The sequence below is a fragment of the Centruroides vittatus genome, unplaced genomic scaffold, assembly GCF_030686945.1.
Source record: "Centruroides vittatus isolate TY-2023 unplaced genomic scaffold, ASM3068694v2 contig_1168, whole genome shotgun sequence".
NCBI lineage: Eukaryota > Metazoa > Arthropoda > Arachnida > Scorpiones > Buthidae > Centruroides > Centruroides vittatus.
This window is the reverse complement of record NW_027120749.1, coordinates 1,880,543-1,899,112: the sequence shown is the minus strand read 5'-3', so window position 1 is coordinate 1,899,112 and position 18,570 is coordinate 1,880,543. Positions and strand designations below refer to the sequence as shown.

General features: G+C 27.8%; 1 protein-coding gene across 1 annotated transcript in view; it reads left to right on the top strand.

Moving 5' to 3' along the window:
- LOC136981671 (serine/threonine-protein kinase 10-like) overlaps window positions 1–18,570 on the top strand; it is a 73,257-nt gene that overhangs the window by 45,175 nt on the left and 9,512 nt on the right. The window contains exons 11-17 of the mRNA XM_067278013.1: window positions 2,009–2,120; window positions 5,269–5,965; window positions 11,714–11,904; window positions 14,080–14,203; window positions 14,549–14,677; window positions 14,858–15,001; window positions 17,531–17,660. Coding sequence (XP_067134114.1) covers window positions 2,009–2,120; window positions 5,269–5,965; window positions 11,714–11,904; window positions 14,080–14,203; window positions 14,549–14,677; window positions 14,858–15,001; window positions 17,531–17,660 — 1,527 coding nt within the window. The remainder of the gene's footprint in view (window positions 1–2,008; window positions 2,121–5,268; window positions 5,966–11,713; window positions 11,905–14,079; window positions 14,204–14,548; window positions 14,678–14,857; window positions 15,002–17,530; window positions 17,661–18,570) is intronic.

Sequence of the window (18,570 nt, the reverse complement as noted above, 5' to 3'; positions counted from 1 at the left end):
GAATGAACTGGCAACCTGCATTTTTTACAGTGGACTGCCAGATTAATTTCTTAGTTGCTTTTATCAGTCATATATTTATTTTAAGAAACTGCCCATATAAAGAGCCCTAGCCATATTTGGTCACATTACCATTAATGTAGTCAGCATACTAGGCCTGAATAATATTGTGAAGCATAGAACTAAATTATCTGCTGGAAGTAGTTGCTGGGAAGGAGGCTACAGTGACAGTCATCAATTTCTTTTTCTTTTCATGATTCATATTCATGAACACAACTCATAGAAGGCATTGTGTTGTCAATACTTTTTGATAGTTTAGGAACATTCTTTAAAAAGAAATCATGTTTTTACTGGATAGTTGCTTTTTATTTATATTATAAAGTTTTTTTAGCAAGTAAGAGAATCCTGTATTTGTTTTTCAAATTTTGCAAATTTCTCATTTCTTTTATCATTTGCAAATCATTATTGAAAGAAACACAAATACCTTTCATGATTTTTTTATTGTGAACTTTCTTGATATGTCAGGTATAACACATTTTACTATATTGGATAAAAATTATTGCAAAATCTTAGCTGTACCGATGAAAATTTTATATTAACAAGCATTAGCAATAACTTTTAATGAAACTTTAATTTAACATTACAATATACATTAATCTTGGAAATTGTCACTATATATTTTGTTTTTTGTATGTCATCCAGTTGATAAGGGCCAGTAAGGCCAAATTGCATTTTGATTAAGTTAGTTAAATAGACTGGGTGTGTAATAAGCCTGTTCATTAGTCATAAGTAACTAAGTAGTTTTTTGTAACAAAATCTGTATTTATCTAACATAAGATTTTCCTTCTTTCATCAATAAAACAATATACAGTAAAGGTCTCGATTTATTGGACTAATTTTGGTGAGGAGGTGTCTATTAAAGCTGAAAGTTCATTATATAATAAAGTAGGTTTTTTGAATGTAAATGTTAAAAAAATTGATAAATTAATTTATGTCTTTTTACTTGTGTAAATATGCTTGTTTAATTAAAATTATGTATGTATGAGAAGTATAATTTCACAGAAAAGTTTTCTGTATGTATCATTGTGTACGTTATAAATCAAAATAAACATTTTTTGAAAAATACACTTTCATTGTATTTAACTAAACAAATAAATGTTCTTAAAAAGAAAACAAAATTTAAATTTGACAAAATCCCCCCCAAAAAATTTCCTATTTGTTTGTTGTTGAATGATGATATATAGAGACACTCCCGTTGGGATGTGAAGTTAAGAGCAGTGTGACTGTTAGATTTGAAAAAAAAAGTATAAAAAGCATTTTAAAATTAACGGTGTTAATTTTCATGTATGACAAGTTAAATTCAGTTTGTTAAATTGAGGTTTTATTCTATTTTGTAATTACTTGTGTGGTAGTTATTAAAAATTTTGCAAAAAATTAATTTAAAATTTAAAAAATTGTTTTAAAACAAAATCTTTGATAACATAATTATATATTATTAAATTATTTGATCATTTTTATTTAATCTTTCACTTTTTATTTATTTTGAAATTTGTAATATCACAATTTCTTATTAAATGAATTGTGATAAAAATTCTATTTAATGCTGCATTCATTATACACACATTGCACATTACTATGTCTAAATTTTAAAAATTGTTTTTTTTATAGTTTTTATCTGAAAAATGAGAATTAAATTGGCCATTTAAATGTCTTATGACTGGTAAAAGTGTTATAACTTCTGTTTTCAATAAGATTTCATTTAATGATATTTTTTAATTAATGGCTAAAAAAGTTAGCAAAATGTAGATTCATAATAAAGATAATAGGTATATGATAAGATCTTATTCATAAAACTGAAATGTTTGATCATATGTGAAACTTTCCATTATTAATTGTTCTATCACTCAGTACAATTTGACGATATATTTTCATATTTAGGTTTTCTCTTGTTTGATTAAAATCCAAAAATGTATTAAATATAAATATTTATTTATTTGAGAATTTTTTTCAGGTTATTCAATACAACATGAAGATGTTTCATCTGAAATAGAATTAAACGACAACATTCCTGAAGCTGTTAATTTGCATGTTAAACAGCATAATAAAATTTCACCACAAACTAGGTTAGTATAATCATGATAAATTTTTTTTTAGATTTACAGTTTTATATCTTTTACTTTATATATTATAAAATACATAACTAAAGATATGTACTGTACTAGTTTTAAAAGATGTATGTGTAAGTTAATATCAGATTATTTAAATAATAGTGTACCACAAGTGAAATAAAATATAAATATGTTTTTTATATAACTTAAAGTGTATGTGAGGAATTTTAGTGTCTATTTAAATTTTATTATTTTTTTTATTTTAAAAAGTTTATTTTATTTTATTTTTTCTTTTCTTTATTATCAAAACTATTTAAAATTAATTGAAAAATTATTACAAATGTAAAAATTTCTAGAGCATTGTAATAAATGCTAACACTTTAAACAATATTTTATGTAATATATTCAATATTTCAATTAATTTGATGAAAGTTGTTGTGGCTCAAAATGTATCTATTATAAATGTATAACACTTCCTCCGTGGGGGGAATTTCAAAAAATCCCTTCTTAGTGTACATTCTCTTGACGTACCCTATTAAAACGCAATCAAAAATGCATCTAAAATAGTATAATAAAAGCCGAGTTTATCACAGAAAGCCTTAATCCCGTCACTTTTCCCGCTGGTTAATATCGAAAAATCCCTTTTTAGTGTATATTCTGTTGATGTAATGTATTAAAACGCAATTAAAAACGCAAAAAACCACATGTAAAATAGTATAATAGAAGCCGAGTTCTTCACGGTAAGCCTTAATCCCGTCCATCTCCCCCACTGGGGGAATTTCGATATGTATATTATATAAAAACACGTGCGTATTCGAATGCAACATTGTGTCAAAATTTCAAAGGAATCGGTAGGAACAAACGAACGTTATATTTTATTTATATAGATAGATAGAAAATGATCTGCTTTAGTCCATTCTCACAGAAAAGCAAACTTAGGTCGTCGGAAGTTAGCGCCATCTGTTGGACATAAAAGCCTTAATCCATATATAAATATATTTTTGAAAGGGGGAAATGGTGTAGGGGTATGAAAAATAGATAGTAGCCGATTCTCAGACCTACTGAATATGCATATAAAATTTGGTAACAAATGTAAAAATTTCTAGAGCATTGTAATAAATGCTAACACTTTAAACAATATTTTATGTAATATATTCAATATTTCAATTAATTTGATGAAAGTTTTAATTTTTCTTGGCTATTTTACTATTGTAAAAGTTTTTTATAATAATTATAATTTTTAAAAATGAAAGTAAAAATTAAGAAAAAATTTTTAGTAAAAATATAAAATGTAGATATTAACTTCTCATTTTGTTAAAAAATAATATTTAAATAAAATGTTGAAAAATTAAAATCATCATCCTTTAATAAGAGTACTTGTAATATTATTTTATATTGTTAATTATATAAGTTAGAATGTTTAAATTATTCAACTAAGTAGAATAAATAACAAACTCAGATAATTTTGTTCATTACTATTAAATTTTGGAATGTTCTATTAAATGTTTTTATTTCCATATTTTTTTTATCTCAAATATTTTTTGTAAATTTGTTATGGATTTTATTTTCACAGGGGTGGAAATCTTTAGTCTAATCAGATTCTTCCTATTAAAATAAATAAATAAATAAATAAAACTCAACAATAGAATACTAAAATATTTTCATTAATTCTGATATTAATCATTTAACATTTTTTTTTATTTCAGTGAATCAATTCTTGTTCATTTTAACTAGAGCTTTTTATTAGTTATACATAATTATTAATATTTCAAAATTGTTTTAGTAAATCACAAATTGTGAAGTTTATTCTCTTGACCTGTCTCTGTTGTTTAACTTTGCTGATGCAAAGTGATTAGTATTGTCTATTAAATATTTAATTATTTTAGCTAGAGCATATTTCATTTTTAAATTTATGTTTATATATATGTTATGGACAAAGTGATTAATACGGGCATTATGAATAATGACCAACAAAATCGGGCATTGTAATAAATTTCAATAATTTATTAAATTGACCGGTCATTATGAATACTGCTATCACCTAGATGGGCAAAGTGATGATAATAAGTTGAGGAGTGATCATTCGACATACGCTAGCCAATCGGCACTCAGTTGCACATGTGTATTGTGTTTAGTACCGAATTTGGCAGCAGTCATGACTGTTTGTGCTCTCGACAGAATCCTCCTGGAGGGGAGCCACCGGCAGGCCACTGATTGTTTAACGTCATTAGTTATTTATTCACGGTAGTTCTTGAACACACGTATCAATAACTAGTATGTATCAATATCTAGCAACGCTAAACAATCAGCGGTCTGCCGGCGGCTCCCCTCCGGGAGAAATCCGTCGAGAGCACAAACAGTCGCGAACACTGTCAAGATGGTACACATAGGTAAAATTTTGCCATTTAATTAATATAGTTAATAGTACTTAGTTTTAAAAGATTACATGTTCTTTTTAAAATACTTTGAAATAATTCACAAAAAATAAATATTTCTAAATGAAATAAGTGGAGGTTTTTTAAATCAAGTTTTAAATTCGGTACTAAACACGCAACTGAGTGCTGGTTAGCTAGCGTATGTCGGATGATTATTCCTCAACTTATTATTATCACTTTGCCTGACTAGGTGATAGCAATATTCATAATGACTGGTCAATTTGATAAATTAATCAATATTTATTACACTGCCCGCTTTTTTTGGTCATGCCCGGTCATTATGAATAATGCCCAGTTAATCACTTTGTCCATAACATATACATAAAATAAGAATTTTTAAAATTATGAATTGATTATTCTCATTTTGATACATATCAAAGTAATCCATAAATAATTTATTTAACATTTTATTTTTATTTATTATCACTTAAGTTATGATAATGAAATAAGGTAAACAAATGTGAATTAAAATTTTATTTTGTAAAAAATAAAGCTTAGTTCTTAAATTATTTAAATACTTTTGAATATTCATATAACTTGAGAACTAAACAAATTACAAAACAAAAAGAGTTTTACTTTAAAATGCATCTCAAAAGATTTACAGTTTTATATTTTATTTCGTAAATCTTTTATGATTTCAGATTTTAATAAAGCAGAATTTATCACTTTTACTAATTGAATTTTTCTTCTGAAAAAGATTTTAAATGTTATTCATATTACTTTTTCAGAAAAGAACAAACTAACTGGAAAGGCAGTGATGGTGAAGTTACTGTTTCTTCAAGTCATAGTATTTTAGACTCTAGTGATGAAAGATCAAATTCAAACAAAGATATAACTCAGGAATCTGCACATGTTTCTATTGTTACCATTGGTGATGTGGAAGAAGTAAAAGATTCATCAAGACATTTAGACAGTTCATCAATAATTTCTAATAGTGTAGAAATTGAGAAAAGTTCCAATAGTTTGGAAACTAATGATGTAATTGTTGTGAGAACACCATATTGTGAGCAGTGGGAACGTAAAAGTGAGTGTACTAATGAAACCTTTATTGAGGATAAAGTTAAAGAAGATAAAATATATGATGATAATTTTGGACAAGATAGAATTTCAATAAAGACTTCGTCTAGTGCATCATCAGAAGAAAAGCCAAAAATTAAAGTAAATCTTAATTTAAAGAAAGATAATTCTGTTGTTTCTTCTGTACATTCTCCAAGCTCTATTAGTGAAACTAGTAATGCTTCCTCAGGAAATGAACTTGTGTACAGTCCATTATCAGAAAATGCTAAAAGTATCAAAGTTAAAAAACAAACAAGTGATACAGAAAGTGTTTCAACTCTTGATAGTATGGGAAGTAGGAATAGTAGTGATAAAGAAAACAGAAATAAAGAAGAACCAGAGATTATATACAGGAAGAAAAAAGAAAAGGTTTGTATAAATTTTAATATATAATGACAAAAATTTAGTAATAAAGTGTAGATTCAGATTAAGTATAAATTCAATATTTAACTTAACATAATCTTTACAACAGAAATTAAGAATTAGGTAAATATTTTAGTGTTTATCAAAGAAATAAGTTTTTCTACATTTTTCCTTTTAATAATGTATGTGAACAATATAACACTTATGCTTTATGCTTGCAAAATTTGATTATATCAAATATTGTAAGCATAAAGCAATAAAATTTCTTAATATTGCAGGTTATATTAATAAACAAAATATATTTTTGTTAAATATTAATAATATATTTTGTGATTACTAGAATTTTATAAATGTCTCTCTCTTCTCTTGTTAGCTTTTGTACTCAAAATTGACAAGCTACAGGTAGTATTTATATGCTTATTTTCTTAGTGAAGGGTAGCCATGTAAGAACACATTACATGACAAATAGTTTATTACAAATGTAATAGCTGAATAATTTAGATAATTAAAAGATGATAAAAATTTTTTTATTGAAATTCACATATATAAGGGTTGTTCAAATGAAATGTTGATAGCATTGTTAATTTGTTGTTTTGAAACCATGTTTTTACTAAATTTTTGAGAGTATTAAACACAAGATTGTGTTATTAATTAATCACGTGGCTTCTTTTCCATCTTTATTTGCCATGTGATTGATTAATAACACAATCTTGTGTTTAATACTCTCAAAAAAAAGCATTGTTAATATTTGATGAAGTGGATGGTAGCTGGCACCAGTATACATGCTGAGACATGCAGAAACACTAAACAACACAGTCAGTTTGTACAAGGCATAGCTTTTGTAGATCAGGTTGTTATTCCATGCATTTATTTGGAAGTATCTGTAGAGTGTCATGAACAGTGCATCAGTCAAAATTCTTGTTGCATGAAAGTTTACAAAGATTCCTGTTTCACTTGCAGCATATTGTTGAAATTGTGTACCAAGTTTGGGCAGGAAGGGTAAGCAAGGAATATCTCTTCAGATAAATACTGTGATCAAAGAGGAAAACATTGCAGTAGTAGAGAGAGATTAGTTAAGAAATATTGCTATTCAACCATTCATGAGCTTACTGAGAAAGCCAACATGCATGTCAGGTCCATTTCACACTTCCTTCATAAAGAATTGAAGTACTAGAAGTATCTGACAGAACAACAAAAATCTTTGTGTATAGAGATTTCTCAGCAATATCTCACATGTTAAAATGAGCAGGGATAGACTTTTTTGAATCAAATCATTGCTGATGATGAAACCTGATGGCACCATTTTGATCCAGCAGCCAAGTGGACAAATATGGAATGGCAACATCCATTCTCATCTAGGCTGCACAAGACACACTTGCCCTCAACAGCTAGTAGTCATGTTGACTGTCTTCTTTGATGAGGAAAGACCTTTGCTGCTGTAATGGTTTCAATAAGATGACACAATCAAAGCTGCATAATAGTGTATTGTGAAACCCTAAAAGTTTTCTGCAAAGCAAATATCATAAAACTTGTCCAATGGCATTGTTCTGTTTTACAGAAATGTCAGATCTCATATGGTGCAAGCAACACCAACATCCTACAATGTATTCACTTGGAGTTTCCTGACCATTGTATGTGTAGTCAGAACCTTTTGCTGCTACTTTGAGTCACTGAAAAAAGCTTTAAAGAGACATTGTTTCATCTCCAATTAAGAGGACTGTAATGCAGTGGAAAATTGGTTCTGACTGTAATAAGTGAGCTTTTTTTCAGACATTTTACAGAACCTTGTAGACCATTCGGACTACTGTCTGAACAACAAGGATGATTACATTTAGGTACACCAGTAAGTGTATTGATAATTAAATAATGTAATCTATTCTGTTACATATATATCAATCTTTGTTTCATTTGAATAACCATATATTTTTTCAAACTCATACTTTTTAAGATTAACAAGAAAGCCATGCCAACTGCCATATAAAATTGTGCTATTTAATAAAGCTAAATAGCCCAATCATATATGACAGTTGGTGTGGCTTTATACTAACAATTGGGTTTTGAGAGATGTTTATATATATATATAATTAATAAGAGAGAATACAGTTACAAAATTTTTAGGATTATTTTAACATGTAGTAATGGTTAATAATATAAACCAAAATCATTGAATTTTGGCTTATTATAATCAGTTTTAAGTTAAAATTTGAGAGAGTTTTTTGAATAAAAAAATTTCTTTATTTTTGCTTATATTCAGAGCCTGACAAATAAGCTCATACATTTGCTAAACAACAGACAAAACAAAATATGTTCATTAATAAAATAATAATATAATATAATAATACATTCATTAGGATACTTTTGCTGCTCTGAGTTAAATTGATAAATTACTGTATTTGTTATTGTATTTTCATTATTTTACAGTGTTTACCTATCATTTGGTCTGAATGTTTTGTGTTTAAGAAATTGTTGTTTATTATATTATATATATATATATATATATATATAAAAGTAGGTATGGATTACTTTTATGGGTTTTTATGGATAATCTGTTGAGTTTCCACTCATTTGAGTGGTGACTCAATCCATACAAATGCATAGAAAAAAGACATGATTACTGACTTCATATTTGTAGCACATTTCTTATGAGATTCACTACATTCCATGATGAGCAGAGTAAAAGAAAATGCTTTGGGAAAGGGTATATATCTTTTCTCTGCTTGAATGATAGTTTGTTGATCCATTGATTACATTTTATCTCATGAAAAGTGTTTTCCACACTACAATAAAGTAAGTTTGTCCCAAATATGGCATTAGATATAAAAATTTTATTTTTTAATTATTTAATGGTCAGAATCTCAAAAGAAGATATTTTTCTAGTAATTTCAATAGTAAAAATTTTAGGTAAATTATGTAATTAACTAATATATGAAGACGTGCATTTGATAAAAAGATTTTTGATATGAAAATTATTGTAAATGAATCAAAATATATATACTGTATATGTAGCAGTTGAATCTGAAAAAACACAATAATCAATCAATCAATCAAACTTATTAGCAGAAATGGAGTTTTTCTGTTGCAGGAGGTAATACATATTTTAAATAAAAATTTACAGGTATTGTAATAGCTTACAAATAAACAGGTTTTTACAAATAATTTACAGTAGTTAGCATATAATCCTGTTATAAGCATCAACAAGAATACAAATTTATCGAAAATGGCAATATAGAGCTAGTTAACTTTGTACAGTATTAATATGTTTTGAATGAATTTTTTAGTTTATCATTTCTACAATTTTAATGAAGTAATTATATAAACTATATAAGTCTTTTTTTATTAAGGTTATTTAAGTTAATTCTTAAGTCGAGGGATGGACTACACTGGAGAATGTGTGTGATATTGTATGAATCGCATATATTTGCGAGGCTTTGACAATTCTGTAGATGATGATATGTTGAGAAGTCATCGGATTTGCACCAAAAGCATTGGTTATATGAAAAGTTGATATAGGTATTACTAATAAAAAGTGAATTTTTATTGAGGCATAGTTGGGCTATGAGTCTTTTTACACTAATGTTTGTTGGTATTTTCATGTAAGGTTGGGAGGATGGTATTTTTAGGATGTTTATATACCAGGGATGGTAAATGCTTCCACTTAGGCTGCTTGGTTTTTATTCATGGATTGGGATATTGCAGATTCCAGTAACAGTGTGTAGCCATATTTCCAGTCCTGAAGATTATCTTTGAATAGTAGGTCTGAAACTTTAAATAAATTTAATATATTATTGAATTTATTTTGTCGAAGATGCTTTGTTTTTGATGTTTTACAAATTTTGATTAATTCCTGGTGTATAAAGATGACAATGTCATCACTTTTGGATTTTAGTCGATAGTAAAATTTGATTATTCGTTTTAAGAAGAAAGGAAAGGATCAGGTTGATTAGTTTCGTGGCATATGGTGTATCCAGGGACAGTTCTCTCCAGATGAAAGAGTTTGTGGAGGAAATAGATGTGGAAGCTTTCTAGTTTGTATATATAATTTAGACTCCAGATTGAACGTGCATAGTAGATGATTGAGTTGATTATCGAGTTATAAAGTTTTATGTGAATAAGCAAATTTGAAGTTTTTAAAGTAGGACACAAAAATAACAGATTCTCGATGGCTGATTTTACTTTTTTGTTTAAACTGGAGATATGTGCTTTAAATGTAAGATTTCAATCAAATGTAATTCCTAGGAAGTTTACTTAAAAGACACAAATAATAAAAACATACAACTATATAAATATGTAGTTTATTTGTTTTAAATACAATTTATGAATATATAGGTTACTCTAGTACCAAATTATCTTAAAATTATTAATATTGCTATAGCCGTTTCTAGCCCAATAATTCAGCATTGGTTGGTGTCTTACTTTATATAGGTTACTTATGATTGATAAAAGTAAAAAAATAATGTTAATACAATACAATTTGTCTAAACTGGAATGTGACAGTACTGTACAGAATTTTCTGTTTTATAGTGTTATGTTTTTATTAATGAAAAAAAGAGAAAGAGAAAAATTGAAAAAATGTAACACTCACTCACACACACACACACACACACACACACACACACACACACTCTCTCTCATACCCATTATGGGTATTATTAAAAAATTCTCTGTTAGTGCTTGCAAGGCAGAGAGTCAATGAAAGGAAAAATATATCAATAAAATGAACAAAGAGATGCTTAAAATGGCATTGTACCCAGTTTTATCACTTTCATTAGTGTAACTTTCAAATCTTTTACAAATGCACTCTAAGTAAATCTGTAGTAGCTGAATTTTTTTATTCAGATATCATAATGAATACTAAAGAACATCACTTGTAGCAGGAATTTATATATGAGAAGTTCAGATACTAATTTTTTTTTTCAAAATTAGGCAAATCCTGTGTACATAACTTTATGTTCACATCAATCAAATTCTTACACTTGCCAGTTTTTTTATGAGAGGTTCGTATTTTTTCCAGGTTAGTCACAAATATAAAGTTCTTGTGGTTCTCTTCAGTTTATATGTGAATTCATTTTTATTTTTTTGGATTAGATTGATAGAATCAGATGGCACAATACATGGGCAATCTGCCAATCTGATGCTTTCTGGAAGGACTTTTGTGAGAAACTAGCCTCTATTTAGATGTTAGACATGTGAAAAAAGAACCTGGGGAACTTCATGTTACCAGCCCTTTGGTCAGTGCAAATCACTGTTCAATGGTTTTATTTTATTCTCATTCAGTACTAATAGTTAACAATCACTTTTCAGACATTCTTGTTGAAACAGAATTAATATTTAATTTAAAAGTACTCACTAATCTTTGATATATATTTATATAGTTATTTATTTCAGAAGCATGTATATGTTAAATGTAAAATCATTCTTTCTCTTTTTTTTGTTACATATATATGTGTGTGTAACTAAAAAACTATTAAAAAAAAAATATATATATATATATATATATTTTAATAGTTTTATTAAATGCATTTATAAGATTTTCAAAAGTAAAATTGAGAGAATTTTGTAAGTTGTAAGTTCCAAATAATACTTTTTTTTAATTAAGTTTTCTAATTATTGTTTTAATCTAAATTTCATTTTGAAATACAAATTATTCATTAGTATTAGTATAGAGTACATTATTAAAATTTTATGTTAAAATTCACTTGGTTTTAATGATAAATTATGAAGAAAATTATATGTTTACTTAAAATTTATTTTCAGGAACAAAACAACAGGACTTCAAACTTGTCAAAGAAAGTTAATGGTGTTTCTAGTACAAACTCAACTAGACAAAAAACATTAACAAGAACAAGAAAATTTGTTATTGATGGTGTTGTTGTAACTACTACTACAAGTAAAGTTATTTATGAAGATGAAGAAGATAAACAGTTACAAGATGATCACATATTAAGGTACATTTTATTATTAATTTAAATAATATTTTAATTAGTTTAATTTAACTGAAGCAGAAATATAAAAATTTTTGAGGTTAGAGATTAACTGAAGATATCTATACTACTACTAGAATTTGCTTTTTCAAAAGATATCTCTCTTTTGCTTAGAAAAATCCCATTCTTAGGGTGATTGCCTTTTTGGAGATGCTTCATTTGTTGGTTATCTTCATCAGAGCTGACCTGTTTTGTGTGAATAGTCTAATGAACGTACCAGTGTATTTGATGCATTCACTTCAATTTTTTCAAGTATGCTAGTGTGCTTTGTTGTCTTATTAAACAGGTATAATCTATACAGGTAAGCCTGTATAGATAGATCTCTTCCTTGAAAAAGGAACCCATTGGTGTATATAAGATTTGTAATTTCTGTCAGCAAAGATTATAAAGCTGGAAGCCTATACTGTCTGTCAGACATTGTGTTAAGAGGATTATTGGTAATGGTAATAATAAATCTGTTGGTAATGGTGTAAGCTTCTTAATTAGGAGCTTACACTATTACCAATGGGGGATACAAATTTCAAGCTGTTTGGATGAAGAATTGACATTTTTTACTGAGTCCTTCAGTAAGGGATATCCATCCTGTTTTGGAATAAAGTTGTACCAAGGAATTGACTATGATAGTCTCAAAGCTGTCTAAAGAGCCATTGACTACTATACTATTAGGTGCTGTAACATGGTGGAGGCTGTCTGAATCCGCAAGGGTGTTCCATAGATGAAAATTGGGCATATTCTGAACAATTTGTAACAAGTGTTTAATTCTGGTTTCATTTGGGAAGCAGTGTTTCAGAATGAAGTTTGTTCTGTGTATTTTGTTTCAAGTGTCTTATATGGTGTGACCATGTGAATACCATACCTGGGACTTATAGTTTGACATTTTGTGGGATGTTATCTATGGATAGATGGAAGCTTAACATAGGATGATCTATTTTAGGAAAGAGTTTCAAATACCTATTCTTGGTTTTAGAGGAATTTAGACTCTAGCTGTGTTGAGTGCTACTTATAGCTTGGTTATTACTGTAGTTTGATTGATGCTGGTGAATGGCAGAAAGATGTTATCTTGTAGGATATACCCAATACTCCTTGAAGAAGAACTGATCACAGATTGTATATGTAGCTCAAGAACTGCAGAGATACTAGAATGCTTCCCTATGGAATGTTGGTGGAACTGCTTTACTTCAAGTAACAGCAAGCCTGAAAGGTTCTGTTTGTGAGAAAATTCAGATTCAGACCAGGCTTCTGCTCAGAATTCTTTTTCTTTCTAGCTTAGAAATACTTGTTTGCAGACCAGATTGGATATTTCTGCAAAATCAAAAACAACCTGAAACACTCAGTGATGATGTGTCATAGCAATGTGAGATGGTGATGTAGGATGACCAGTGCAGTCACTGTTCCTCTTCTTGGGAGGAAGCTGAATTGATTTTCTAACATCGTACACCTACAATACCTTCACTATCACTGAAGTAAGGACAATTGGCCTATAGACTGCATCTACTGTTTTCAAGTGTGAGGACTTCTATTGTTGTCCTTTAGTCTGATGGTATTTTGTCTGACTGCCAGGTGTGATTTTAAGCAATAGGATGGATTCTTTGTTGGAATCAAGACTTGCAAGTAATTTTCAGAGATTTCATCTCTTCCTGACGTATTGTCCTGGTTAATATTGATAACATGATCTAATTCTGTCCTTGTGAAGTCCATGATCAGAGGTGCTGGGACACTACTTGGGTCTCAAGTAGAAAGTTGAAAACAGATGGTGGATGGGCCTGGACATAGATGTCATATTGCAAGCAGTTGTTAATCAAACAGTTTTTGTTGTTACTTTTTATACTTTTTACAAGTTATTTGTAAAAAATGCCTCTTGGACTAGAATTTAATATTTGGATTAGTTGTTTAAAAATTTTTGATAGTTTTAAATTATTTGGTGTTTCAAAATTCAGTTAGTATTAAGTATTTTTATTTATTTTTTTATTGGAAATTTTTAATCAGTACAGATTTTTACAATAACAGTTTTAAATGGTTGTTTATTTGTATATCAACATATGAATTATTTATAAATAATAAATATATTAAATAAATAGATAATTTGATTAAGGAAAGAAAAGTGAGTTTATTTATTTTATTAATAAATAAATTTTACAGGAAACAAGAATTACGTGAATTAAAAATGCTCCAAAAACAAGAAACTAAACAGTTTCAAGATCTTTCTGCAAAAGCTCAATTTCATCGTGAACAACAAGAGAAAAAATTTGAACAAGAATTAACAGTATGCTGAATTAATGAATCTAATTTACAGATAATTCTGGAGTTATTAAAATTGTAGAATTTAGATAGTGTCTCATGAAACAATCAAACATAAACATCCATAAAATTTTCAGTTTTTATCAGTGATTCATATTTTGGTTGGTTCATGAAAAATATCACTAGTGATTCCTCTATCTGAATAAAAATAATAATTTTTAATTAAATTAGTATGTGCATTTTTACTAATTAGTTCTTAACATAATGCAGATTATTATGTTTAGTTAATCTGCTTGTGTAGCATTGTAATTTTTACTTTTATTCAATTATACAATAAAATTTTCCAAACTAATTATATTATTTTCTGAAGGGATTACTTCGTAACTATGATAATGATTTAGAGGCATTGAACAGACAACAGAAACAACAAGTAGAAAAGGCAGAACAGCAGCAAGAATTGGATTTAAAGTTTGCATCAAGAAAAATTCGTTGTGATCAAGTAAGTATTTAATGTTAACTTGCAAAATTAATTTCATATTTATATATAAATAAGTTACTAGTAATTTTAGAAGCTTTATTAAAATATTAGATTTTAATAATTGGAATTTATATTTTACTTTGTCTTAAAATTTCTTTTCCTTTGTGTTTTACTTCCTAATATTCATTTGTTTTTATTTAGGAAAAAGAATTAAGAGCTTTCCGTGATTCTCTCAAGAATGAATTTAAATTGCTCAAACAAGAAACAGAATTATTACCAAAAGATAAAAGAAAAGACATCTTTCGAATTCGCAGGGAACAAATGGAATTAGATCAAGCAGAAAGAGTAAGTTAATTCTTTTCAGCATTTATAATTATTTAAATAACAATGCATAAATTTAATTTCAACGGTATACTTTACAACATATATATTTTTTATTTGTATTATTTTGCAAATGATATTTTACATCATATTTGAATATATGCATCTGTTAGGAAAGAATTAATTGCTTTCAAAAGACAGAATATTTTCTTCTTAAGTTTATTTTATATTGATGACTATATTTCCTTTATAAGATATTTTGTTTCAAATGGCTAATTGGTTGAGGTTTGTTTCCATTAGGGAAAAAACATCAAGTGATAAATTTTTAATGTAAATGTACAGGGATAAAAATTAGACCAACAGACTTTAGATTATAAACAGAAAGTTTAGGTTATAATGGACACAAAAATAAATATTTTTTGCTAATAACATTTTTCTCTTTAATGCACTATTGTAGCACTATTTGCATTCAAATGTCCTAAAGTGATGAGGAAATAAATTATATAAAAAAATTTTTACTCACATAAATGCACTAAAAAGTAAAAAATAAATTTTTTCATCTTTCACAGTATTCTTGGTATTATGTGACCAAAAGTAAAAGTATTGGATGCTCATGGGAAGCCAATAAAAATTGATAGAAAGTATAATTCTAAACACCAGTACCACCATGATTTTATATTTGGTTACATAATACCAAGAATTTTGTGAAAGCTGAAAAAAATTATTTTTTATTACATTTATGTGAATAAAAAGTATTTCTTTAAAAATATTTTTTAGTTTTATACACAGAACAGCAAATTACAAAATTTTATTTAGACAATATGACTAAAAAGAAGCAAGGGATTGCTGCTTTTGCATGACGTAAATGATATTCACAAATGTTTATTAAACTTTACATATCACTATTTGTTATCAGATTTTATTTACAAATTTTAAATTTTTTCTAATTGCTAAAATTGTTTGCAAACTCTAAAAAATGTATTATTATCAGGAATACATGTGTATTCCAAGTTTCAGCTTGAACAGAAATTGAGAAGTGGGGGAATGTTCAGTCACAATATTTTTATCTGGATAGACAAACAATCAGAGTAACTTAAAAAGCATATAAAAATATGTAGATTTTCCTCTCATCACATTGAAGATAAAGGTAGCCAAACTTTTTTGATTAAGGTAGAAATAGCAGCATGCAGAGATATACCTCAGAAGAGATGATTGTTATGCATTTAGCATTCAGGCCAGTAAACAGTGATGGATGAGAAGCCTGAACAATGATATCCTGGCCACCAAATACCTCACCATTCCACCTTTCCATTCCACCTTATCATTACATTGACATCTATGAGAAATATATTGCTTCTTTAGAAGATTGATGGGAAAGGAAGTTCTTAAGAAGGAATCCACAATTTGAGGCAGCTGTGCACAAGTGCAGCTCAATTCTACAAGCTGCCTTTCAATTGCCAATGCCATAGGGACATATCACACCATTTTGTAGAATATGCTGCATAAATACTGGCTACATCCATTTAGCTGATAATGTGTGCAGGCCTTGTCCTGATGATTATCCAGCACAATCTACTTATGTACAACAGTGGTATTGGAACAGACTCAATTTCAGGCTGTATTTCCTTCAACAGCATTAGTTACTAACAAAGCAATGTCCATGCAAGAAAATTATTCATTTCTCACAACTGTCATATCTGGATGGATGTAAATTCCTGTGCGACTTATCTAATCCTATCAATCCTGATTTGAAGTGAATTTTTGGACCAAGATCATTGGTAACTACTTATTGGCTTTATATTTTACTGTATGTGCTGAATGTTAATGTGTCTCATGTTTTCATGGAGGAAATGTACCACAAGTTTTGAAAGATGTACCACTTGCAACTAGAAAGCAGATGTTGATCCAACAGAATGAGGCAGCAGCTCACTTTGGTATCAATATGAGGGATTATTTACATCAAACATTTCATCAGTGCTGGATTGGACAAGGTGGTCCTAAAGTGTAACCTGCCCAATTGCCAGACTTATTGCCATTAGATTTTTTTTTCTTTGGGGCATATATGTTGTCTATGATTTATGAGAATCCACATAATTATTAAAATAGCAGCCCACAGTTGCAGATGTGGTTAAAGTTAACTTTTTGTTTTCAATCATGTTTGACATTTAACATTGAACAGATTCTGTCTATATTTAGAAGCAAGAGGAAAATTATTTGAACATTTATTGTAAACCTTCTTCTGTGCATACTAGTAAAATGTTTGCAAGTCTTGTATTACCTCCTAAATATGTTGCCTATAGCACTGCATCAATGCATTAGAGAGAGAACTATTAAGTGAAACATTTAGTCACTCTTATGTATCATAAACAAATCATTACATAACACTGTCTTATAAATAGCAGTTATTAAAATTTTATTCACGTTATATATGTCATCTATATTTAATACATAATTTTATTAACTCAATGATATTTTTAAATTTAATTTTAATAAGAGAAATATAGAAATTTTAAAATATTGAACATAACTAATTTTTTTTTATATCATTTTCAGGAGCGAGTGTTTCTAGAAAAATTAAATGAAAATCATGAATTATCTATGAAAAGGTTGGCAGATAGTCACAGAGAAAAGATTGCAATGCTAGAACGTCAGTTTCTCCAACAAAAACAACAGTTATTAAGAGGTATTTCATTATTTCTGTTCTTTTTAAAAGCTTAATTTTGGTCTTCATATGATACATAGTAAAGTTACAGACATTCATTTTTACATTGCAAAATTCATTTTAAAAAAATGTAAGAATTAGATTTTTGTATATATGTTAGGCTCAAAGATCAAAAACACTCCTTGAATGAAAAAACTGATGACAATATGTTCTGGCTTTTCAGATCCAGTCACAATGAAAATTTTGTGTCATGGCACTTTCAAAAATGCACACAATGCATTTTGTCATATTCAACAAAGCCACAAATCAAATTCATGTCAAAATTCTTTTAATAATCAATCAAAACACAATCTTGCAATGTGAAAATGCCACAATGCATTATGGATGCTTATTAATGCATCCACAATTCAATGTAATAAAAAAATATCTGTGCAAAAATTTGTTACTTATTTTTTCACAGATAATTTTAATAAATAATTTATTTATAATTTCCACCAAAGGACTAATTCCAAACAATGTTTATTGTTAGAAAAATATTCACCAAAGTTCCTATTGCAAAATGTCGTATGATTAAAAGAACCGTAGTGTAATAAATGTAACTCTCTCATTTTTTTTTTTTTTTTTTATAATTCACAGTCAACAAGACAATTTCCTGTTAATTATTTTGTTTATGAATTCCTGATATCTACATATGATACCTTAAAATTCTATACATTTAAAAAAGTATTATAGATTTAAGTCAAATAAGAAATTTATTTGTAAGTCACTTTACAACAAAAAAATCACACCTTTAAAAAATCCAGCAATGAAATTTACTAAATAATAATGTTTTCAATCGGCTTTACTGACCTTCTTCAGTTATGATAGAATAGAACGTGAATACAAAAATTAAAAAAAAACGATAACAAGAATTCTAAAATAAATAAACAAA